Here is a 27,006-nt window from a genome sequence, read left to right on the forward strand (position 1 = left end):
TCTATAAAGCGCCACCATGTGGCAATGTATTCCTTAAAAGGATTGTTGTTGTGAATGTAAGTGTCCTCATAGAGCGACATAAATAACACTGCCAGCTCAGGGGCAAAGGAACACCCCATGGCGACTCCCTTTATTTGGAGGTAGAATTCGTTTCCAAAGCTGAAGTAGATCTTCTTTAGAGCAAACGTGGCCAGATCCACTATGAATTTGGTTGGTACCCGGACCGGTCTGGGTCTTGAGTCTAAGAAATATTCCAATACTGCCACAGCTTCATCATGTGGTATTTGTGTGTAAAGCTGTGTGACATCCAACATCACTAGCAGATCATTGTTTGAGAGAGACAATGATCTGCTAGTGACGTTGGATACCAACCAAATTCATAGTGGATCTGGCCACGTGACATTAAATGGACTGTCATTTCACGAGTTGAAAAAGATCCACGCGGCGGGGATCTGGATCAAAAACCGTCAAAGAGAGAAGCCTATTTAATTTCTATCAAGGCAAAACCCTCATTGCAACCCAACACTAAGAACTCCCCCACCCCCTTCTCGGCCAACTGGAAGAAAGTAGCCGAGCGCATTAAGTTGCACCCCCAGTCCCTTGCCCCCCCGCCCACCATCATCGGAAACGTATCGCAAGACTCCAAAAACTTCCATACGTGGATTAATAGCCTGGTTTCGGCCAACTCCAACCCAACCACTCAAAAATCAGTCCCCCGTAAAAGAAAGCCCAATGCCCCCTGGTATACCCAGGCCCTCACCGAAAGCCACCATATGTGCAGGGTCCTGGAAAGAGAGTGGAGGAAAACTTACAATCATACTTCCAGAACCCTATACATCTCGCAGAGGAAACAATACCTCTCCAACATAAAAAAAGCTAAAAAGGAGTTCTTTACCACAGCCATAGAAGTAGCCAAACAGAAACAACATACCATTTTTAATATAGTCAAGTCTTTCACCCACCCCAAAGCCCTTGCACTGGAAATTCCTCCATCCCAAACCCTTTGCGATCAAATTGCTGATTTCTTCATTGAGAAAATCAATAAAATTCATAAGGATTTCCCCCCCCCTCAATCCCCCCACAAACTGCCGACACTAATTCACCCTCCTTGGGTAACTTCTCCACAGTTTCTTTGTTACAAACACAGAAGGCCATTATGACCTGTCGATCGGGAGCCCCCACGGACTCCTGTCCCCCGAGTATCCTCCACCTTCTCATTGAGGCCGTCAACACTCCAATCAATGCCATTGTTAATGAATCCCTCAGGTCAGGCATTGTCCCCGCTGAATGGAAGAAGGCCATTGTTAAGCCACTAATGAAAAAACAAAATAAATCCCCGACAGATCTATCTAACATGCGCCCAATCTCCCTACTTCCGGCACTAGGCAAAATCACTGAGCAGCTAGTACACGAGGAGTTAAAAGCCTTTGTGAAAAACAACCACATTCTGCACCCACAGCAATCTGGCTTCGGCCCTGGCCATTCCACCGAAACTGCATTGATTGAACTATCGGACACCATTAAGTTCTTGCAGGATGAGGGGAAACACGCTGTACTCATCCTGCTCGACTTAACTGCAGCATTCGATACCATCTCTCATGACATCCTCATTAACAGAATGCGCGAGATTGGTGTGACGGGTACTGCATTAATATGGATAACATCATTCCTATCCAACAGATCACAAACAGTTTCACTTGGCCCCTTTCTTTCTGGCGAAAGACCCACTACATCAGGTGTGCCCCAGGGGTCCATACTCAGTCCACTCTTTTTTAATATCTACATGGCCCCCCTGCTCACACTGATTGAATCCCACGGCATCCTCGTAACATATTATGCTGACGACACCCAACTTGTCGTCACCATAGATAAAAAACACTCCAATGCTGCCCTCAGTTTTCAGAATTGCCTCTCCCAAGTCTACTCTTGGCTCAACAATAACCATCTCAAGTGCAATAGCGCCAAAACTGAAATTATACCCTTAGGCAAAGACATCCTCTTCTCCCCAAAAGATTGGTGGCCACAACACTCTGAAGCCCCGCCGAGTGCGGTTTCCTCGGCCCGCAATCTGGGTGTCCAAATCGACTCGTCCCTCAGCTTTGACGATCATGTGCGCATCACTGCAGGGTGCTGTTTTAACCTCATTAGACAGCTGAAGAAATTCTTCGACTTTCTTCCTATCTCAGCCAGGAAATCAGTCGCTGTGGCCCTGATCCTATCCCGGCTGGATTACTGTAATGGCCTCTTAGCAGGAATAAAGAAGTCCACCCTGAAGAAACTGCAAAGCGTCCAACATGCAGCGGCCAGGCTCGTTCTTAAACTCCCAAGAAGGTCCTCGGCCCCAGCAGCCCTCAACACTCTCCATTGGCTGCCCCTCCACAAAAGAATCCTCTTTAAACTCCTTGTCACGGTTTTCAAAGCCACCAGGAACACAGGCCCTTCCTATCTAGCTAAGCGCTTCTTGCGCTACATTCCATCGCGCTGCCTGAGGTCATCAGGAGCGAATCTGGTCATTATACCCAGAATCAAACTCAAAACGAAAGGTGGAAAAACTTTTTCATATCTGGCGGCTAAGGGATGGAACGGCCTCCCCTTCAACCTCAGGCATGCCCCTACAGAAAGCCTTTTCAGGAAACTCCTGAAGACTTGGATATTCCCCCAGCCCGATTCATCGGTCCTCGCAGCCATTTGATCCTTGTTTCACCTAGTTGGTTCTTCTGTTTGCTCAGCGCCAAGATGCTCCTTTCGGAGCGATAGTTGCGCTATACAAATCCTAATAAATATCAAATATCAAATAAAGTTCGATACAGCAGTTAGGGGACTTAATGAACTATCAGAGATATATAAACTCTAGAAAAATATTGTCCCTGCACAGAATTTTAATACACTGTTAGCCTCCGCAACTCCATCCGTTTTTAACTCCAGCTCGGGATCTCTCGACGGATGTCACATCTATGGATTAACAAGTTGTTGCGTTAGGATATCATTGCCACCAAAAAAGAGAAGCCATTCAAGCCGATTCGCTTTACGCATGCGCGATAAATCAGCGTGCTAGGATAGTATCTCCACAAATAGAGAAGCCTTCCAAGCCGTTTGCACTCTACGCATGCGCGAGAGACCAGTGCAACTGGAGATGCCGGCAACTATCTTCCAACTACAGTATTCCCCAGCCGGTAAGCCTTCACTAGATCGCGCACCTTGCAGACCGATAACGTTTGAGTTCTTAACCAAGGTTTGACACTCTTCCTCTCCCCCTTTCTTTCAAAGAGGCTGGTTGAAATTATTATTCGACCTGATATTTCACCGATCCCCTTCTCTGGACGTGGATGTTTACGATCTTCCGGTAAGAAGAACGACCCTGTATTTTACCGTTAGGGTATTTCCATGTAACCCTCTAGGTACTAAATAGCCTATATCTTTTTCAGGCCACCCAGCTTTACTTGCCCTAACAAAGACAGGCTTTGCTTCCGTTTTCCGTGCACACCTAAGGTAATTTTGTGTACATGATCGTGACGTAGGCATTACATAAAATTGAGATTAGCAGGCTAGATACACACTTTTTCATTTTTTACATATTGTTTCTCTTTTCTGTTGTCAACACAGATGACATTTATCTCTGGATATTCTTCATAGTGGTAAGCATAGGTAACTTTGGGTGCTATAGTGCTCATTAGATTCTCCCCTTTTTTTAAACAGATGTACACAAAGTTTTTCCTTTTCTTTTTTCAGAGCTACCTGGCCGAATCCCTCCCAATCCTTAGGGATTCGAAACGCGTAGGCCCTTTCATGCTCAGTGTCTGCTCCTCTTGTTTCTCCCTTAGTGTTGTTATACTGTTAAACTATTGGTTTAGAATTTTTACATTCATATTGTTTGATTGTCCGATTTGATTTTCATGACTAATTTGATTCAGATCCACAAATATGAGTTCACAGCATAATTCTATGTAAATAATTGTATATATTGTAGCAGACCTAATACTCAACCCGCTTGTCTATTCATATTCAATAGGGCTGAGTATTTGTATTTTGTCTTTGTATGAATGAATGGTATGATTGAGATATGATTGAGTATGGAATGCATGTTTGATTTTAATGCTTTACTGTTTGTGTCCTAAACTGTTTTTGTTATTGATAAAATGTTCCGTTTCTATTGACAGTATATGACTAAAACAAATGTACTCTCTTTATAACTTGGTTGTAATAAAAAGCTATTAATTAGTATATCCCAGCTTTGATAAACTGTCTTTGTTCTGGTTGTTAGAATAATACCATGAATATATGATCAGCATTGGCACTTGTTTTTTGTTGATCAGCTGACCGAAACTCCGGCAGGGGAGGCCTGGAAAAAAGGTTTCCTGTCACAGGGAGGTGTTACACCATCCCAGAAAGGAGATAGTGGATTGAAACAGCGAGGGTTGAATGAAACTAGACACTGCCTTGGGCACACAAGGTGTCCCATGCAAAGTCCAGTTCAAACCGGTGCTGGGGCACTCCAGCCCCAGCTCTGGCTCAAAACTGGACAAAGGGAAAGGGGTGTAACCACCCCCTTCCTGGGTCCCACTCATAGGAGGGACCTAGCAGGTGATCCAGCCCCTTGATTTGGAATAAAGGTAGGAGCTGTGCCAATGCAAACTAGATCATCCTAACTGAAACTTTGAAACAAAACTCTGGACCCGTCCACATCCTACTCAACGTAAAAGACTGAAGAATCTCCCTTGAGGTCAAGGAGTGGCTACCCTGTGCAAACAGGCACCATCAGCGCAACAAGACTTTCTTTGCCGTTGCTCCCGCCGGAACTCGAACGACAGAGACCAACAAGACCTAGATTCCCAGACTTCCAACAGGCTGATCCACAGTCCTAGCAAAGCTTAGTCCTGTGGAGGCGACGTGAGATGTGGGACTGGCCATCTTGAAAAGTCAATGAAGTGCTTCCTGTGCAGCTCCCTGGTCACCCTCGATGCTGTGCTTTGGGGTTTGAGAAGCCCAAGCCCCAAGCAGTCTGTGCTCCAAAGATCACCTCTCCACACTCACCGAGTGCTGCGTTTAGCCCTTTTGCACTTTTCCTGCTTGACACGTTGTCCGGTCACATGCCCGTTGGCCTCTGTGACAACGAACCATCAAAACTACACTGCTGGTCTGGTTGCTCCAGACTGGCCCCAGCTCCCCTGAAAAGGAGCTACCGATCTGACCTTGTAGGTCCGATCCAGAAGACATCTTTGATTCCTGTGTGGGTTGCATTTGCCAATGCTTGGTGACTCTGATTTGAGTACCGACACCGCCGACAGTGAGAGCTTTTGTGGGATAGCCCATGACTACCATCTGGACGTCCTCAATCCTTCCTGGTCTACGTGGCAGCGGAGACAAACACCTTAACATCACCTGATTGCAACCCAACATCGCCTGGTTCCTTCCTGGTTCCTCGCTGGTCACTGGCTAGTGACCTGAACTCTGTCCCCTCTGCTTTCAGGTACTCTACATCTTCGATCCACCCTTGGATCCAACCGGACTCTTCTCTCCTGGTCGCCTGCCGCATCTTCACCTCGAGGCTCCACAGAACTTCACGACGAAACCCGACACACTTTGGCACCTATGCACCCGCTTCCTGTGGGTGAGGTAACGATATAACTCTGGTGCTCCTATAGTGGATTACACCTCTAGTGTCCTAGTTTTAAGTGGCTTAGTTCTAGTCCATTTAAACATGAGAAGAATGCCCCCCCACTTCTTTTTTAGAAAAAGCTCTTAGTTATAAGCAACACATCAACTTTAGTTAGATATGTTAGGTATATTTATTTGTACCTTACTTTCACAAGTTTTTTAAAAAAATCTTAAATTTACATGTCAGAGAAAGAACACAACAAATATGACATATACATGTATCAACTTAAACACAACATTTAGCAAAGAAAGAGAAAATCATTACATCAAAAAGTGCATTCACTGTACACAACAATGCATTTACGTCTATTTCAGACTGTTCCACGAGGGGAATCACAATTACTAGTCTCAGTGACCATCAATGATAATCATGGGAACAGTGGTGGACAAAATCACAAGTGAAAGGAGATATCACGACACATTAGTTGTACCAGTCACTACGAGTCAAGAGTTATTGGTTGTGTTAATTTTGTTATTGGTGCTGCTAGTTTTTATCTCCTTTCTTGCCGACGCGTTTCGAACTCCATACATCAGTTATGGGTTCTCTTCAGGGCCTTGTCATTACTATCTGAATGGTAGCCGTGTTTATCCTATGTCTTGTTCTGGATCATTAGAGCTGCAGTCTTTGACTTTCTTTTGGGGTTCGTATGGGCATCTCCCTATGGCACGGTGATGTTTTAGTAAACTCGTTTGGTGCACCGCGGGCTTCGGGAGCGGCTCACTCCATGACAAACAATTTTCACCCGGTTCTTCAATTCTAATTGGGAGTACCGCGTAGTCACTCTCATTTGAACCTCCGATCTCCTGCACTTGCTCTGTGCGGCTAGCTTTCACCAATGCTTCACAGTGAAGCATTGGTGAAAGCTAGCCGCACAGAGCAAGTGCAGGAGATCGGAGGTTCAAATGAGAGTGACTACGCGGTACTCCCAATTAGAATTGAAGAACCGGGTGAAAATTGTTTGTCATGGAGTGAGCCGCTCCCGAAGCCCGCGGTGCACCAAACAAGGTTACTAAAACATCACCGTGCCATAGGGAGATGCCCATTCGAACCCCAAAAGAAAGTCAAAGACTGCAGCTCTAATGATCCAGAACAAGACATAGGATAAACACGGCTACCATTCAGATAGTAATGACAAGGCCCTGAAGATAACCCATAACTGATGTCTGGAGTTCGAAACGCGTCGGCAAGAAAGGAGATAAAAACTAGCAGCACCATTAACAAAATTAACACGACTAATAACTCTTGACTCGTAGTGACTGGTACAACTAATGTGTCGTGATATCTCCTTTCACTTGTGATTTTGTCCACCACTGTTCCCATGATTATCATTGATGGTCACTGAGACTAGTAATTGTGATTCCCCTCGTGGAACAGTCTGAAATAGACGTAAATGCTTTGTTGTGTACAGTGAATGCACTTTTTGATGTAATGATTTTCTCTTTCTTTGCTAAATGTTGTGCTTAAGTTGATACATGTATATGTCATATTTGTTGTGTTCTTTCTCTGACATGTAAATTTAAGATTTTTTTAAAAAAACTTGTGAAAGTAAGGTACAAATAAATATACCTAACATATCTAACTAAAGTTGATGTGTTGCTTATAACTAAGAGCTTTTTCTAAAAAAGAAGTGGGGGGGCATTCTTCTCATGTTTAAATAGTAATTAAGGTCCAGCCTTTCCCATTACCCAAAGACCTAACTCCTTCACACGAAAAAATTAGTTCTAGTCCAGTCGGAAGACTCCCGAACCTATAACTTTCTGATTTTTACGCACTATTGACTTGTATGGTAAACACGGTTGCCTATAGACTCTACACCTGCATCTTGTGGTCCTCCTATGTCCTAACCTTTGTTAGTCCAGTGTAGGCCCAGCGATTCCCAAGGCCCTAGGCCTGTTCATTGTTCGTGACGTGGTTCTTATACCACTTTCTTAATATATGGTTTGAGTGGCCACCCGGCCTATCCATAATTGTGCAGCTTATTGTATGTTATACTATGTTCTTGTTTAACGCTGTGCTTCTGTGCTCATAAAGAGTATAGGGGATTATTCTGGTAATAAATACATATATTTTTATAATATATAACTTGTGTGGTGTCTTTAAATTTGGTATTAAAAGGATTGCATATGGTAAAACAGCTGGCTTCACATGCCCTCTTGAGTTTAGCCTAAGACTGCTTTGTCCACGCTACCATTAGGATAGCTGGTCTATAAGGTTGACTTACAACCAATCACCATAAGGGTCATTTGGACTGGTACAAGGTGCTCACTAAAATTAGTGGTCATCATATACCAGGCCAACTTCTCACAGTTTCCAAGAAGGGATGAAAGATGTTAGAACCTGGATGAGCAGCAGCTGCCTGAATCTCAACTCAGAGAAAACAGAAGTCTTCATCCTTGGCCCCACCCCCTCTGCTTGGGACAACACCTGGTGGCACCCGGCCCTCGGAAACCCACCCACCCCTACGGACCACGCACACAACCTCTGCATCATACTCGACTCTTCACTCACCATGAACCGCCAAATCAACGCTGTATCCTCCACATGCTTCAACACGCTCTGCAAACTCCGCAAGACTTTCAAATGGATCCCCCCTGACTCCAGGGAGACCGTCACCCACAAACTCATCACCAGCAGACTTGACTACAGAAACGCACTCTACACCGGAGTCAACAAAACACTCCTCCACAAACTCCAAAACGCCGCAGCCAGACTCGTCCGCAACATCCCACGACATGACCACATCACCCAACACCTCTGTGACCTCCACTGGTTCCCAGTGAAAAAACTAGTAACCTGCAAACTGCTCACACACACCTACAAACCCCTCTACAACATTGGAGCCCAATACTGCAACAAAAGAATCTCCGTCCAAGCCCCCAATAGAAACCTCCAAGCTGTCTACCTTGCCCTAGCCATGGTACCCGCATCCACAGGGCCAGAGTGGGTGGCAGATCCTTCTCCTACATCGCGGCCAAGACCTGGAACGAACTCCATCTCCACATCAGACAAAGCCCGACACTGCACCTATTCAGAAAGGATCTTAAGACCTGGCTCTTCGGATAAACACAGAACTGCTCCAAATTCCCCCCCACCCCCTCCCCAGTGCCTTGAAACCCTTCATGGGTGAGTAGCACGGTTCAACAACCCTGATTGATTGACTAAAGACAGAATTGTTAAGGCTGTCTCCCCATTAAAAACACTATTGTCAGAGATGGAGTTAATATCACTGGTTGCCCAAGGCAGCACTTTTAATGGTGTGATAAAAATAGGGCACTAGCAAAAGGTTTGCAAAATGGAGCATTATCATAGATGTGTTGGATGCAGTAATGTAAAAAGTGTTCAGTATGGATTACTAGCAAAGGTATTCGGAATCGATCACTATCAAACATGAATAGACTGAAGGTTTGTTAGTTGTGTGCAGAATTGCTCACTTTCAGAGAAGTGCAGAATAAAATACTATCAGTTGTTGAGAAGGGGCAATTAGCATAAGGGTGCAGAACGAAGTGCATGCAGAGGTGTTCACAGTTCACAACTAGCAGAGGTGCACAGAATGGAACATATTGCAAAGATGCAGAACAGAATACTCACCATTGTTCGGATGGGAGCAGAATCCGGAATAGAGCACTATCAAAGGAGTGCAAAATGGCGCACTAGTTGAGGAGTGCAGAATGGAGTACTATCAGAAGAGTGTGGAATACAGCACTGTGAAAGATGAGGAAATGAATTAATGTATTGTAAATTCAGAATAGAGCACTACCAGAGGAGATCAGAACTGATGTCTTACAGATGTGTGGAGAATGAATCCCTTTTATAAGTTCGCAGCATAGACTTCTGTCAGAGATGTAGAGAAGTGATCATTAGCAAGATGTGAATAATCTAAAACTGGCAGTTTTGTGCAGAAAAGATCACTACTAGAGAAGTGCAGAACACTTCACCAGCAGGGGTATTTAGACTGGGTCAGCATTAAATACGTGCAGGGGGGAGCTATTTCAGTGCACTGTATCTGCATACTAAATCACGGCCAGAGACATGTGCAGAATATACAATTTGCACGGATGTACAGCATGGAGAATAGTCCCTGTTATTCAACATGTGGCAGTATGTGTACAGTGAAGAACAGAGCATTATCATGTGTGTTCAGAGCGTAGCAAAAGTGCACATAAGTTTCTTTTTTTGGTTAAGGACAATCTTTTAGTACAGAAAGGTTATTTAGAAACATTTCCTATGGGCCTTTAGGAGGCAATTAATAGCCCGTTCTCGTATGTCGAGTATGGATATGCATGAAGTAATGTTGGCAAGGCCAAGATGTTTGGCGATGACCACCAACCTTTTAACTTTGACAATCCGTGTTTTGTTTTTGCAAAACATCTATTATTACGGAGGCAGCCAGGCCCTCATCAATCTAAAAAACATTGAGTAAAAGGAAAAAAAAGCTTTTGGTCCATAAAAGCGCAAATTGCTATAGTATTCCCTGGCACTAATGGAAACTTTTTTGCGTGCGGATGTGCCCTTTGCGAAAAGGAAACATGTTGTGTGACTCTCTACGGCTAATAAAGTGGAAATTAACAAACTAAAGAATCAAATACGAAGAGAGAAAACTAAACACAAAAAACAGGTCCAGGACTCCAACTGGGTTGATATGCAATTAGCAGCCAAACAACGTAATCAGCGTAAATACTGGTCTCTGATTGCTAAAATGACTGGATCAAAAAAGAAGCTGGAAGCTATCCCTGTATCAGCGGAGGACTGGGACATTTACCTGAGCGACCTATACAAATCTAATTCATCTTTCTTGGAAAGGAGGTTCCAGATTATGAGACGGAAAGTAAAGACACTAAAATCATCAAGACTTCAGCAGTTTCCATTGCCACGAATATAAGAAAGGCAAGAAGTACGGGTGCGTCTGGCCCTGACCAGATCCCTACTAAGGTCTTTCAAGCTGACCCCAAGGAGTGGAGCATGATGCTCTCGCCTCTGTTCAATTACATCTTCGACACTGGCAAAATACCGAAGTCCTGGCAGGGAAGTACAATTATTCCCATATATAAAAAAGGAAATAGAAACAAAGCGGGAAATTATCGACAAATAGCGTTGATGGATGCTTCCGGGAAAATCTTTGCAGCGGAAGTACTGGACAGACTAAAATCTGGGCATTTTCAAAGGGTCTAATACCCATGTTTCAGGCCGGATTTCGACCCAATCACTCAGTTACCGACAACATAGCAATTTTCCAGACCATCCTAGATAAATATACCGTAGGGAAATCACAATCCATATACGCGGCATTCATTGATTATTCCACCGCCTTCGATCGAGTGGACAGACCAACCCTGTGGAATAAATTAAGGAGGATGGGGATCCCTGAACCACTACTTCAAGTAATTGTGAATCTTCACAGTAACACATGGTGCCGTGTGCAAATGGGGAGCGACAAGGGTTTGTCTAAAATAATATGTACGTCTAATGGCCTTAAACAAGGGTGTCTTTTAGCTCCGATTTTATTTTCATTGTACTTAAGCGACCTACCGTCTCAACTACAACAAGGGTTATGTACGCCTCCGAAGATCGCCACTCAACGCATACACGCTCTGTTATATGCGGACGACATAGTCATGTTCGATTTAACGCCTTTTGGATTACAACGCCTTCTAGATATTCTACATAACTACTCTAAAGACAATTTTTTAATTCCCAATATAAATAAAACTAAAGTGGTTGCATTCTCAAGAAAGAAAAAAGGCGTTAAGTACTGCTGGAATTTGGGTGGAGAGAGGTTAGAGCAGGTAGAGGAATATACCTACCTAGGCAGGATTTTTTCACACAACATGAAAAACATCAAACAAATAAACAATTTAAAAAGGAAATGTGACTTACATGCTGGGGCCATGTCGTGACTGTACTCGGCTACTGGAAACAGGCACTTTTCTGCACTTATAAAAGTCTACAGAGCAAAGATTCCTCCGGTTCTGTCATATGCCTCTGAATACATTGCCTTAAAACAATGGTCCTACATGGATTTAAAAGAAGGGAAAATACTAAAGAAAATACTGAAAGTCTCCACATCTACACCAGTGCAGGCACTAAGACTCAAATTTTCAATCACCAGCGTATACGCTACAGCCGTAGCAAACATCATTAGGTGGGCTTACAACCTTCTCCACTCTAAAGAAGGAACTTTACGATGCCTGTTAAAGATCGAGACATTTGATAAGGATACCTCTCATTTTATCTTTTCCAGAAATATGACAGTGGCATTTCAATTAGCAAAAATTAGCTCTGAAATTTTGTTATCTTGGACACCTGCACAACTCAAACTTTTTCTAAAAAACTTTACCCCCAAATTGAGTTTTGAGCTTGACCACTTACACTGTACTAATTTACCTGTGTATAAATCTTATGCTAAGTCTCTGGAATACAAGCATGAACAGCCTTACTTAGACTATTCTCTTACACACGGTGCAAGGCGGTCAATTACGATGTTGCGTCTGGGTATTTTACCCCTGTTAACCTTTACCTCAACTTGGAGACCAGACAGTTCTCCGCTATGTTCACTCTGTCAGGGGGGTAACCAGAATCTTGAGCATCTCTTATTTATATGCCCAAATGTCAAAGTTGTAAATGCACGGTTAACATGCCTTGATCCCATCTATCGGACATGTAGGATAGTCACTGCTAAAGATTTTCTATTAATATGCAAAAGGCCGCCGAATGAATTTGTTTGCTATAAAATATATAAATTTTTAAAAGCTTCATTGAAAATGTATTGAATTGTATAACAAACTGTGTGCAATTTTTAAAATTTGTGGTCCTCAATTGAGTACCAAAACAAATTAAAAAAAATTTGACTTTTGACTTTGACTTGTATGACTCACAGTAAAGACAGAAAACAGCTGATTTGGGCTGTGGGTGGAGTAAACGCGAATGAGACAACAACAGACTTATGACTGAAGTCAGTCGGAAGACCCGTATAAATAACTATGTTATACACATAAATTTAGTAAAATCAGAACGTCAAACTAACACCCAATGTAAAAAGCCAATCCATCTGGTGTTAGCTTCAAGCTTCTTGCCTTTGCTATTTCTTTTTTGCATTTTTTTGTAAATCAAAATTGCAAATAGTGAAGGTTGAAATCACTGATAGAGAGGCTTGCAAGACAGACAAAAAAAGGGTAGTATAGACAGTTTTGCTGGATAGATATTTAGATAGATAGATAGATTCAATCTATACTACTATTATAAAGAGAGAACTGTGTCCTTTGAGCCAGGTAAACTCGAAAAGTACACCACCAATCCAAACACCCAATACATGTTTGAAAACGTCAGGGCAAGCAAAAGGACATAGGCTATATAAATAAAAAAAATAAACGTTATTTAGAAAATTTATATTAAAAAAAAAGTAGTCCCTCCAAAGTAGCGCCGTCCGCGACGTGCATGCTTACGTCAGGAGCACTGGGAGGAGCGGCGTCCGAGGAGCGACGGACATGGCGCGGGGGAGGAGCAGTGACCTGAGGAGCAGCAGACAGGCCAGCGGCGGTGCGAGCAGCGGAGAGGCGGACATGGTGCGGGGGAGGAGCGGCGGCGGACAGGCGGTGAGGAGCAGAGAGGCGAGGAGCGGTTAACTGAGGAGCGGCGGATCAGGTAAGCCTCCGGGGACAATGTCCGGACAGGCGGGTGTCGGGCCGCGGTGAGGAGCAGAGAGGCGAGGAGCGGTAAACTGAGGAGCGGCGGATCAGGTAAGCCTCCGGGGATAATGTCGGGGCAGGCGGGTGTCGGGCCAGGCGGGGGACGGGGATCGGCTGAGGAAAGTTCACAAGATGCACAGATACTCCTGCTACCATTTGGGGTTACTGCAACACGCTGTAGTATGTCGGTCCAGGCGGGGGACGAGATGTTGGGATGCACAGATACTCCTGCTACCATTTGGGGTTACTGCAACACGCTTTAATAATGAATAGATGCATGTGTGTTTTTATGGAGCATAGAGGCGAAAGTCAGAGTCTCTGGGGCATAACAATCACCACCTCATCTGTCTTTCCATTCACTGTCAGAATCTACTTGGTAGTAGACCACACCACGAAGACAGGTGAACGCACCTTACACTGGGGCAGCCAGGGGTCGGGTCAGGCGGGGGACAGGGCGGGCGAGGGCACGGGCTGCTGGGCAATGTCGGGCAGGTGGGGGTAGGGGTAGCCTGAATGCTCCCGGACAAGGTCGGGACGGGCTGCTAGTTAGTGATATAATAGTTAAATATCTATATAAACTCGACTTACAAGAGAGTATTGAAAGCAATAAAAATTCATACAGGAGAGCAGTTATAAATGCATTCACTGTGTGAACCTTAAAATGAGAATTAATTTATAAAAAATAGATTCAAATGGACCCAATCTAGTATAGTCTGAAATAGTAGCAATTGGATAAGAAAAAACAGCTCCAAACGGAATTTACATCATTAGCAGGAGCAGGAAATGATCATGCTGGAATGTGTCCTGTGCTTTGAAGAAAGCATTCTGCTATCACATCAGGCTCTAAACACAGGGGCAATAATGAAGTAATATGTACAAACAAAGACACTGGCACTGAAGGGAACCCTGGCTGCGGATGTGCTCCTTGTGAAAGGACAAAATAAAGTCACTCAAAGTTAAGTTATCCATCGCGTTGCTGAAGTAGACTGAACCATTGCCCCATGCTGCGTGCTTTAGTGGCCATAAGCAAAATGTAGATGGCACCACAAACTAATAGATGAAAGAGATGAATGAAAGACCCCTTAAGTAAGCCATACAAACTCTGTACCCCTTTTGAACCCAAGCTATGGTGATAAAAAGAAGCGAACAGTCAGTAACTGCACCAATGTATATCTGTGCATAAACTGAATGTACTCTCTTGAGGTTTTGCGCTGCCATTTACCAACCCATACATGGTGGTAACGGCACATGCAGACTAGAAAATATTGATCACAAAAAATGGTTGAAATATCTCATAAGCACGTTATTAACTGGTTTTCAAACAAAAATAACAATTTAGAGCAAAACTTCAGATGACCTCTTGCACAAATATTATTTGCACCATTCAATTTTTGCAGCATTCTTAAATTTGATGACTATTGTAAATCCTAGGTATAAAAGGTATGATGGCCCTAGTAGGGCACATGACAAATAATAACGTTCACAGAGATGGTAACTCATTTTACTTACATCCCAGAGGGGTCCGCAGCATTTGAAGAAGTGGAGTTTGCTTCCTACAGCTTTAATGTGAGTGGCTGCCAGAAGAACCTAGGAACGCAAAGGGAGACAGAAGTTTATGCACGAGGAGCTGGGCTAATATTATCTAGTATGCTTCTGAGCTACGAGTTGGCACTAAGGAAAACTGAGACGGTTGGGCCATTCGGACCTCATTTCAAGTTAGCTGGACACTTTTTATTAATTTTAATTGTAAGGTCAGATGAAACACCAATAATTGTGTTGATTATCATGGATGACAGTAATATACACTTTCGTCAACCACGTCCTTGCAAAGATATGAGAGAAAAACATCCATATCTTCCAGGTGGGTCAGAAATACATGACTTGAAGCATTGTCTTTAAGAGAGCCTGTCTTTTGCTTTAACCACCTCTTAGCGCTTATAGGTGATCGAACAAAAAGGGCGTTGGAAAACTCTATGTGCTCAGCTCAGATGATTCATGTTCCCTCACTCAAACCCATAGCATGTAATCAATTTCTTTTGGTTAACCCCTTCCCCTTTTTACCAATTTCTCCACAGCAATGAACAAGTCTACGTTCCTATTAAATTCTGCAATTATTGGCAGTGCGCCACAGTACTCCACAGTTGTGTTAAGCCACTTCTTTAATATCAGCTCTTGGTTAACAAAGAGTTACTGGTATATATTCACTTCCTGTTTACCTCAAATTCCCATCTGCATGGTTAGCACCTCACCTCCCAGGTAAACTATCTGCAAAACCGCCTAGACAGATTTGAAGAGTAGACAGTAATGAACGCCGTATTGCTGAGCTTGAGGATGGCATGGTTGAGCAGCCCAAAACGCTGCAACTGATTGAGAAGTAAGAAGCAGCCTTAGAAGCTGATTAGGACTGCGGAATGTCAGAAGACCTTTGAGGACCTGACGAGGGCAGAGTTTGTCCAGTGCCTTTCATTAGCCATAGACTATTTTCTAGGAAACAAAATTAGGTGACCATTGACCAAGACTGATTTGGATGAGTAGGTTCCAACTTTCATCTTTAGTACCAAATTTGTGGTGTAGGCATATCACATACCACTCAATTGGTTGATGGCAATGACCAGTGAGAATTACAAGTTTATGAGATCATCTATCGCATTACAATGCCTTAATTTCACAGTGAAGCATAGGACTGCAGGTGAAGTTTCCTGCTGGGTTTGCCAATCCAACAACCAGGCTTTTCTAATGAAGAAGCTGAGATCTGGGTTGTCAAACTAAAGAGTAGCATCTGTTGTGATGGGGATGTCCCCTTTATCGTATACAGACACAGACCCCTACCCTTAGTACCCAATTACAGGACGTTGCCTGCCCTATTTTCTGCTGCTGATTACTGTGAGAAGGTGGCTTGGTATATGCTGTCCACTAGTTAAAGTGGGTACATTGTATCAATCCACACGACCCTTATGATGTATGAGGTCAAAGATAAACTTTAGAAAGCTATCCTAGTGGTCGCTGTGGGGAGCAGCCTTCAGGCTTAATCTCGAAGGAATGTAAAGCAGCTTGTTTTACCAGAATATCACCACCTGAATGGCTAAATGAAAGGAGAATCACACAGTAGTTATATAAAAACATGCATTTATTAATATAACACCCTTTACTAGTCTCTACACAAGATTAGAACACAAGGCTCACAATACTGAATCAATAGAACATTTGTAAGTAGCACAATACACAGCGGGCTCCAGGGGGAGACCGAACCATGTACTAAAAAAATTGTATAACAATCACGACTTGACTAGACACGTTGCCTAGAGCACGTAGAATCGCTGGGACCCCAAGGAACCACCCAAGTTAGTGACACAGGGGGCCCACGTAGGACGGGTGCAGTGAGGAAACACTATGGGAGAGTCATGGTTGTAATGTTAAAGTTTATGAACACTTCTACGAGGACTTTAAGCAAACCCTTTGGAACATAGGAGTAAGCATGGGCGGAAAATCCGTTTCGCTCGCGGATTTTGCGGATTTTCGGTAAATTCGCAATCCGCGAGATTTGCAAATCTCCCGCAAAATCCGCAAATCCGCGAGCAGCGGATTTTGCTCGCACTGTTCGCACTGTTCGCGTGAGTTCGCGCCCCGCGAATAAGTGCAAAATTGCAGAAATACGATCTTAGCAAAACTGAAAGTAACTACTTACCAGGTTCAAAAGTTCAGGCTCATCATTAGTAGCCATTTCCTGTAGTGCTTCCTGAGGGGCCCCTCCAGAGTTCAGTTGCCAGTTGAAACTATTATGTGACCCTGCTCTGAACCTCAGAATAGTTACACATATGCCACAAAGGTCCTGAATTACAGCTAAGGGAGACAAGCAGGAGCCAGGCTGGAAGTTCAAATCCATTAATCAGCCCCTAATTCATTATTGTCAGTTGGGGCAGGGCAGGTGTTGTAACTAATTTTGCAACAATGAAAGCACTTAGCAAGTGCAAAAGATCACTAATCAGGAAGCACTAAGGAAGCAGGTGCCAGCTAAAAAAATATTCTGTGACACAATAATCAGCCCCAAATTAATTCAGGTCACTTGAGGCAGGGAAGGTGTGCTTGCGTTGCCACAATAATGTACACTGACTGGACAACCAGAGGGTGATGTGATGAAACAGAGGGTGGCATGGGTGGGCCAGAGGGTGGCATGAGTAGTCAGAGAGTGGCAGTGGTGACAGAGAGTGGCAGTGATGAAGAAGAGTGTCCCAAACAGGCTGGACACGTAGAAACAACAAGTTCGCGAAACTTGCGACCCAACAGGTAAGTTCGCAATTTGCGACATTGTAAAAAACCCTCGCGAACTGGCAGAAACCCGCGCAAACACAAAAAAAAAATCCGCAAATTCGCGAGAATTCGCGGATTTTGCGGATTGCAAGTTCGCAAATCCGCAAAATTCGCGAACGCGAGATTCGCAAAATTCGCCCATGCTTACATAGGAGGTTCTAGAGCCAACCCACCAGTAAGTACCAAGGTACCCGTGTTACCTATCCCAGAGGAGCCGGTGAATAGGGGTCAAGTGGTATCTGAAACCTACGTTGTTTTCAATAGAGAGCTGCCAGGAAGTACTACTGCCGGGAAGGCGAAGAGTGTCTGGTGTAATCCAAGCCTGGATTCTAGGTGAAAGGATCCTGAAAGCAGAGGAGACAGAGTCTGGTCACTTCAGGTGACCAGGGGCTCTGTAGACAAATGCCCACTGATGTAGGGTGCTTCAGGTGTGAAGAAAGGATGTATGACTCTGCAGCCACGGGGACCAGGAGACGTTGAGGTGAGCTGTCCCACGAAGCATGTCGAGTGCTGAGAGGTTGATGTCCTGCTGGAGCACCAACAAGCCTTGGCAAATGCAACCCACGGAGGGAGGACATACAGACTATGGTGTGGACACGCAAGGTCCAGGGGCCTCTCCAAGCAATGGGATGTCAGGCCCATCAGGAGCAACCAGGAAAGCCCAAAAACACACATGGTGACCCTCACCAGGACCCACAGACCAACGGACCAGGGAGCCTGAGAAGACCTCCAGCATGTCTGCAAAGCACCAGCCCACGGAGCACTCACTACGAGGAGACTGGATTTCTTCAGTGCAGATACTGCTTGGGTCAGGTCTACTTGGAGTCCAATGAACAAGCTCAGGGGTCGCCAACAAGCATATGCACTTGCAAATGTACGCTGTGCACAAGGGTTTGGGTCACGCGGTCCCCTCAAGGGATACTGGTCTCAGAATCACTAAGAGGGCAGACCGACCTCAGGAACCTTCCAAAAACAACCTCCTGTGTTGCTGAAATCTGCAGAGTCCTCAGGAGCTAGGGAGATGCAAGCCGGTCAGATGCTCTTAGGTGCCTGCTAGTGCAGGGGAGTAACTCCTTTATTCCAAGGGGGATTCTTCAGTCTTCCAGCATTGTGCAGGCAGTCGAAGTACTTGGTTTCTCCTTCGTAGAATCTTATCCCGGTAGAATCTAAAGTCCTGTAGCCAGGTATCCCACTTTATACCCATAGGAAAGGGTTGGACATATTCAGGGGACCCTCCCTCCTTAGGGAGGGGCAGGACAGAGGGGTGGCTACACCTATGTCCTTTGTCCAGTTTCGCACCAGAACAGGAGCCAATGGCTCCCAGAACTGGTTTGAGCTGGACTATACACAGGAACACCAAATGGGCCCCCAGTGCAGACTTTCTGGCACTCTCAGAGTGCACCCACCCAGCCCCAATACATTAAACCCTGTATGGGATATGTTCACACCTCCCTGTTACAGGATGCCTATTGTCATGCTTTCCTCTGCTCGAGCTTGGCTCAGCAGCAGGAGAGCAGAATTGTGTCTGTGGCTGGTAGCATCCATATTGTGCTGCCGGGGTCTAGACAGCTGGTACCGGGTAGATCTGTGACCCACAGCAGTGGTTTGAGAAGGGTGGAATCATACCTCCCACACCAGTTACTGGTGTGGAGGTATTATTCCAAGGTGCTTGACACCAAACACAACATGTTTCTAAGCAGCCGTTTTAAAGTTAGCAATTACCATGAGGTTAAAATGCAACTTAACCTATATGTCTGGCAGCCTCACAGACAACCCAGGAGAATGGTTCTGAAGGCTCCAGAGGGGTTCTGCTCATGCACGGGAACCCTCGCAGGTAACACCCAGAACCCTTTTGAACAATTTCCCGAAGCACATGCCACAAGATAAATTTACAGTATATACAAAAAGATCTTCAATTCGTAATGCTTTCTCTTGTTTCCTTTTTATTTCTTTCGACTTGACCAGCGTTCTTCCACTCCCTTATGCCAACGCGTTTCGTCGTTATGGGGAATAAACCCACGACTTCCTCAGGGCTGGAAGTAATACATACAGTCACTCATTTGTTTTTTTGGGGTACTTTAGGTCATCCATCACCAATCTTATATAAAGCACCCTCTATGTGCAGAAGGGGAGTATATAAACATATGCAAGGTCTATCACATGCTATTACATATTGTCTCTCATATACAAACATGTGCAATGTCTATCACATGCTATTGCATATTATCTCTCATTATTACCCCTTCCTATGTGTCATGTATCATTAGCAATTCCTATGTATCATGTTAAGTCACATTTACATATTGATAAGTGCATATATAGATCACTACCACTCTAAATGAAACCATGTCATCACATTTTAATTGCTCAGTGCACCAAGAAATGCCGTAAAACTCTCCCGTGAAGATAACCAAGTGGTTATTTAAACATGCTAAACACACAACGGCAATGGTACCTTCTGTTTCCTGTGTATTTCAAAATATCTGTGGAATACCTGTCAATAACAACACTTAGTGAGGCCTTGATACTACGGAGGCACGATATCAGGTTCAAAGAGCATAGTGCCCTTATTCAAAATTAAGGAACAGGTTCTTACCTATCCCACGCAGTGACTGTCGGTATGTAGTTTCTCCCATTGTAACCATTCACTTTTTATTTATAAAGGCGCTTATTCCAAATCCAAAATTTCCTCCTACATAATAATCTAAGCATTACCTCATCTGTATATCAAGATACTAGCGCGTTTCAAGCACCGAGCAGCTCGTATGCTGCTTACATGTGTATATGCCGATAGAGTCTCACATATCCAAATATCCACTAAAAAGGTCAAATTCCATGTAGTTTATCCAAGAAGTCTGTTAATCACTAGTTCTCTAAAAGTAAATTGAAACGCAAGGTTGGGGTCATACTCAAAAATCCGGTAGGCAAACAAGCCACACACCGCTATCCCTTATCATGAAGCCAGGATTCAACGTACTTATTCCAAGTTTCCAAAGTGCACCCAAAATATAGGTGAATGTGCACGGAGCCAATACTTCCGTCTCCCACTTTCCCGTTCCCTGCAATCAAGGTGACCTGAAACAAACCATTTACAGGAAATCCAAACGTACCGTTACAGATTAGGTTAGTATCAGGTTAATATTGTGAGCCCCACGTACCTGATTTTTTGCTCTATCAGCGTCTTGCACAATCAAAAGACGCCGGGGTCTCCCGTGTGTCTGGAGATATGCCAGTATCATAGAGATAGAAAGGGTGACTACCCCATTTCCAGTGGGGGCGCCATCTTTAAATGGTATAAATTGTATTCCAGAATCGCCACACAGTCATTAAAAGAAAGGTTCTGGATCCACTGAACTAAAGAATGAATAAGTTCTTGGCCTAGACTACATGATTAGGACTGAATAAAACCTAATCCATAGTGCATCTTCCACAATCAAATAAATTTAGCAGTTTTTTATATGACGGCTCCTATTCTATATTAAATACCTTGTTAAATTGTTAAAATGTCAGGATTGAGACATATTAGTCTCAAGAACAAATTCTAATCACCAATCGCTCCCCATGACTATATCTTCTCATTGCTTGACATAGTCCAGCTATAGTACGCTGGATTACCTCATAACTAATATCTAATCAATTCTGTCTCGTGCACCTTCAGTTACCAACTCCTCAACCACTCATCAATGTTGATTATCTGAGATTCATTTACACCATATGCCAGAATTCATTTTAATCACCTAAAAAATACTGAAGCTCCTGATCGCAATTCAGTCCTTCCTCAACCGCTCGCAAGCGCATGATCCATAGGGCTTCGTGCCTCCGCAGTTTCAGCTCCCTATCCCCTCCTCGAGGGTCCTGTCCTATGTGTTCTATACCGTAAAATTTGTATGTTTTTATGGGTTCTTGTTCATTGCAGGTATGCACATGTACAGCGATCGGATATCTGCAGTCATTATATTTGATAGCTCGCATGTGCTCCCCAACTCTGCCTTTTAATGCTCTAATTGTGCTTCCCACATATTTTCTTGAGCATTTGCATTTAATGACATATATCACATATTTTGTTCCACAATTAATGTTGGTCAATATAGAGAATACTTTCCCTCTATTATCATTGAATGTCTTAGTCTTGTGCCCAGAAAATCTACACATACCACAATTTCCACATTTAAAGAAACCTTTAGATGCCTCAGAAAGCCAGGAGGGTGTTATTGGTCATGTCGGATAATTCAAACTTAACAAAGCCCCTAAGGTACGTCCCCCCTGAATGTTATTTGCGGTTTATCTGTCAGGAATTCTTTTAGTGTCCTGTCGGCCTGTAAAATGTGCCAGTGTTTAAATAGACTCTTACGTAAGGTTGTACACATCTCTGTGTATTCTGTAATCAGTCTGATCTGCCCCTTACTCTCAATGTTTTTATGCTTAGGTTTCAGTGTTGTGTTTCTCTTAGTCTTCATGACTCTATTTCTAGCTGATTCAATGTCTCTCCTATCATAACCTCTAGACATAAATCGTTTCTCCATATCCAAAATACATGCATGAAAGTGTATATCATCACTACAATTGCGTCTTGCTCTTAGCATCTCCCCATAAGGAATGGCTCTGATCTGATGCTTAGGATGTGCACTTTTTGCGTGTAGCAATGAATTGCACGCTGTAGGTTTGCGAAACATATTGCTTCGTATTTGATCATCTTTTACGTACAGTTCTAAATCCAAGAACACTATTTTCTCAGTAATGATATGAGTTGTAAATTGAATGTCCATATTATTGTGATTCAAGTATTCTAAGAATTCTTTAAGTAGCTGTATGGGTCCCGTCCAAATCATCAAGCAGTCATCAATAAAGCGTCCTCAGTAAAGAATATGTTTGTTCCATTTACTTGCTGCCGTACCCCAAATCATAAACTCCTCCACCCAACCCATAAAAATATTTGCATAGGCTGGAGAAAATTTTAGCCCATTGCAACACCCTGGGATTGTCTATACCAGTTGTCCTTATATAGAAAAAAGTTATTTGTCAGAATCAATTCAGTCATGGCCAAAATCATTTGAGTATGTTCCCATTGATTGGCAGGTCTTTTAGATAAGAAATGCAATAGTGCTTTCAATCCCAAATCATTATGAATACTCGTGTATAAAGATACCACATCTAGTGTCACAAGTGTCATTCCCGGATCCCATGTCATGTCTCCTAAGATGTTTAAGATATGTGTTGTATCTTTAATATAAGATGGTAAATTTACCACTATAGGTTGTAAAAAGATGTCCACAAAGTGTGATAGACGTTCAGTTGATCCCCCAATGCTAGCAATTATCGGCCTCCCTGGTGGAAAAGGAAGCCCCTTGTGAATTTTGGGTAGGGTATATAGGCATGGGAACCTAGGACGGTTGACTTTCAGGTACATTAGTTCATCAGTGTTAAGTAATCACTTTTCATGCCATGTTTTCAAATAACCATTAATAGTTGCTATCAACATGAACATTGGATTATTAGATACCTTCTCATAGCATTGTACATCATTCAATTGGGAGTAGACTTCATTGTCATAGTCCCTTACATTCATAACCACGATATTTCCCCCTTTATCTGCTTTTCGAAATATAATATCAGGATTATCCATAAGTGTCTTCATTGCATTTCTTTCTAAACCTGTTAGGTTGTCATTTAATGAATGTTTCATTTCTGATCTCTTATTATCGCTTTTATCCAAGTCATCAAGGACTAGTTGATGAAAAATCTCCACATTATTACCACTCACAAGGTTCGGGGACCATCGTGATTTACTTTTTAAACCGCTAGCTATTGAAAGGTCCGGTCTGATATCTAGATCTTCCAAAACCCTCCCAATTGTAACTGGATCCTCTTCCATCTCTGTAATAGACAGTAAATTAACAGTGTCTTGGATATTACTAATAGTCAAATCATTTGACACAGTACCCAATCCTGCTGGTGTCATACTTTTATTCAAATCCGGTTTTAGTGCAAAGTATTTTTTTAGTTTGAGGCGTCCTAAAAACTTGAACAGGTCAATTTTTGTAGTACATAAGTTACCCATAGATTCAGGACAAAAGCCTAAACCTTTTTTAAGCAAAGAAATCATAGAGTCTGTCAGATTGTAATCCGAGAGGTTTACCACTTCCACCTGCTTTTCTTGTTCATTCATTATTGTTTCTTGTCCCGAGAGCATGTTTTCATTATCGGGTTTTCTTCTCCTGCCACCCCTCTTCCCACGCCTTCTTTTCTTGTGTCGTCTACTTTTTTGGTCTGATCCCTGCTTCCCCGTTTTATTCTGTTAACCTCTAGCATAAAGGAAGAGTTCCCTAAAGGGTGTGGCTGGTTAAACAAAGATAAAACAAAGCAGGCTGATGCCTGCTTTGTTTTATCTGTTTGCACCGAATAGTCATATTTGCTCGAAAATGTAAAAACCCTCCCATTCAAATAGTCCACCTCATCCCGTTTCAATTTTCGTGCTTTTCTCTGTTTGATTTCATTCTGATGATCAGATACTACTTTCTTCAGAATCTCATAGTTTTTTGCAGTCGGTTCTGGCATATTAAGTGCTTGAATCTCAGATTCCAATAGAGCAATGTTGGCTTGGAATTTTCCTACTTTCCTTTCTGCATTTTCTATCAATATTGTCATTAATTTCATGGAACTTGATGTCAATTCCTTTTCCCAAATACGTAGGAGGTCTTCGTCCAGATCGTCATAAATAGGAATGATCTGTGAACGTAGACCTCTGGGAATTCTATCCAGTTTTATATAATGCTTGAGTGTTGTGCCGTGCCACCATTTAGATATTTCGGCACGTTTTAGTTTCTCTAGTTTGATGAATTTCTCACGCAAACCTTCATTTTTAGGTTGATTGCCAATAGTAGTATTATCTGATCAGCAGAATGAAATCAAACAGAGAAGATCAGAAATGAGACATTCATTAAATGACAACCTAACAGGTTTAGAAAGAAATGCAATAAAGACACTTATCCTGATATTATAATTTGAAAAGCTGATAAAGGGGGAAATATTGTGGTTATGAATGTAAGGGACAATGACAATGAAGTCTACTCCCAATTGAATGATGTACAATGCTATGAGAAGGTATCTAATAATCCAATGTTCACGTTGATAGCAACTAATAATGGTGATTTGAAAACATGACATGAAAAGGGATTACTTCCTTTTCCACCAAGGAGGCCGATAATTGCTAGCATTGGGGGACCAACTGAACGTCTATCACACTTTGTGGACATCTTTTTACAACCCATAGTGGTAAATTTACCATCTTATATTAAAGATACAACACATATCTTAAACATCTAAGGAGCCATCACATGGTATAGACAATCCCAGGGTGTTGCAATGGGCTAAAAATTTTCTCCTGCTTATGCAAATATTTTTATGGGTTGGGTGGAGGAATTTATGATTTGGGGTATGGCAGCAAGTAAATGGAACAAACATATTCTTACTGGGGACGCTTTATTGATGACTGCTTGATGATTTGGACGGGACCCATACAGCTACTTAAAGAATTCTTAGAATACTTGAATCACAATGATATGGACATTAAATTTACAACTCATATCAGTACAGAGAAAATAGTGTTCTTGGATGTAGAACTGTACGTAAAAGATGATCAGATACGAAGCAATATGTTTCGCAAACCTACAGCGTGCAATTCATTGCTACACTCAAAAAGTGCACATCCTAAGCATCAGATCAGAGCCATTCCTTATGGGGAGATGCTAAGAGCAAGACACAATTGTAGTGATGATATACACTTTCATGCATGTATTTTGGATATGGAGAAACAATTTATGTCTAGAGGTTATGATAGGAGAGACATTGAATCAGCTAGAAATAATAATTTGGTTGGCTACTACGGTCCCAATCAGGATGATCCCTCATATTTGAATAAAATTCAGAGCCACCTACTAACAACTCAAGGTCCAATAATTTGGATGGGAGACTTTAATTTGGTACTTAACCCAAAATTGGATAAATCCCCCAACTCAAGGGCATTAACCTATAAGAAATCCAGGCAGGTATTGGGGGTTGTTATGTCAGCGCTCGGATTGGCGGATCCATGGAGGGAGAGAGCTGGCGAGGCACTCGGCGTTTCATACCATAATTATAAATATAATCACAAGTCGAGAATTGACTACGCTCTTTTTAGTTACTCATTGAGAGACCCCCTAAATGACTTAACATATTTGCCCTCACACTTATCAGATCACTCCGCTATATCTTTCTCTTTACAATCGGCTCAGCAATCCTCTCAGACTTTATGGTCATTTGATCGCACGATTCTCTTAGAGGATGAAGAAACTGACCTCCTCATCCAAGAAACAAAATTTTTCATGGATACCAACATAAACTCTACTCAGTTAAAAATAGTATGGGAGGCCGATAAAGCCTATTTGAGAGGTTACATAACTAACAGGGCCTCTTATCGAGGGAAAATATATAGGGCAAAGATAGCCAATATCGAAAGGGATATTGCATCATTGGCTCAACGTATTGGTTCCGGAAATGGGACTAACATGGAACAAGAACAGCGTAAAGACTTAAAAGAGAAGCTAGATAATATTCTTCAGGAGAGGGTTGCACGGAGATGGGAAGTAAGTAAGCTCTCCAACTTTGAATACGGTGAGTCCGTGGGTAAGGTCCTCGCTTGGAAAATTAAATCTGAGCAGGCAAAAAAACATATAAAGCATATCATTGTAGAGGGCGAGACACTTGAAAGATCGTCCATCAAAGATATTGGAGAAGCATTTTTGGAGTTTTTTAAGCAAATATATAAGGAAGAGACTTTGGAGGACCCGATATCAAAATCCAGATGGTTGGAGAAGATTACTCTTCTCATTCTTAGCTCTGAACAAAGAGATCGTCTTGACAGGCCTATTTCAGAGGAAGAAGTGAGGGAAAGTATTAAAAAGGTGAAGAGGGGTAAGGCAACTGGCCCTGATGGTCTCCCTGGCGAACTATTACGCGTTCTAGCACCCAAAATAGTTTCGGTGCTGACAAGACTTTTTAACGATATCTTAATAAACGGTGTGACCCCTCCTAAATCATGGGGCGAGGCGATTATTGTCCTGATCCCGAAACCCGGGAAAGACCCAGCCAAGTGTGGCTCCTATAGGCCAATCTCGCTTCTAAACAGCGATGATTATAAGCTCTTTGCAGCTGTGTTGGCAAACCGGTTAGGACGCGAGGTTGGCTCAATAATTCATACTGACCAAAAGGGCTTCATAAAGGGTAGACAACTCTCGGACCTTACGTATGACCTAATTGGGGCAGTGGATATAGCCTCTACGTTCTCTCTTCCTTTGGCCATTATGACCCTCGACGCTACCAAAG

At 43.0% G+C, this 27,006-nt stretch overlaps 1 protein-coding gene across 1 annotated transcript in view; it reads right to left on the minus strand.

Annotated features, from left to right (window-relative positions):
- TM4SF19 (transmembrane 4 L six family member 19) overlaps positions 1 to 27,006 on the minus strand; it is a 958,828-nt gene that overhangs the window by 294,918 nt on the left and 636,904 nt on the right. The window contains exon 4 of the mRNA XM_086944875.1: positions 14,848 to 14,925. Coding sequence (XP_086801001.1) covers positions 14,848 to 14,925 — 78 coding nt within the window. The remainder of the gene's footprint in view (positions 1 to 14,847; positions 14,926 to 27,006) is intronic.

The sequence above is a fragment of the Lissotriton vulgaris genome, chromosome 11, assembly GCF_964263255.1.
Source record: "Lissotriton vulgaris chromosome 11, aLisVul1.2, whole genome shotgun sequence".
Lineage (NCBI taxonomy): Eukaryota > Metazoa > Chordata > Amphibia > Caudata > Salamandridae > Lissotriton > Lissotriton vulgaris.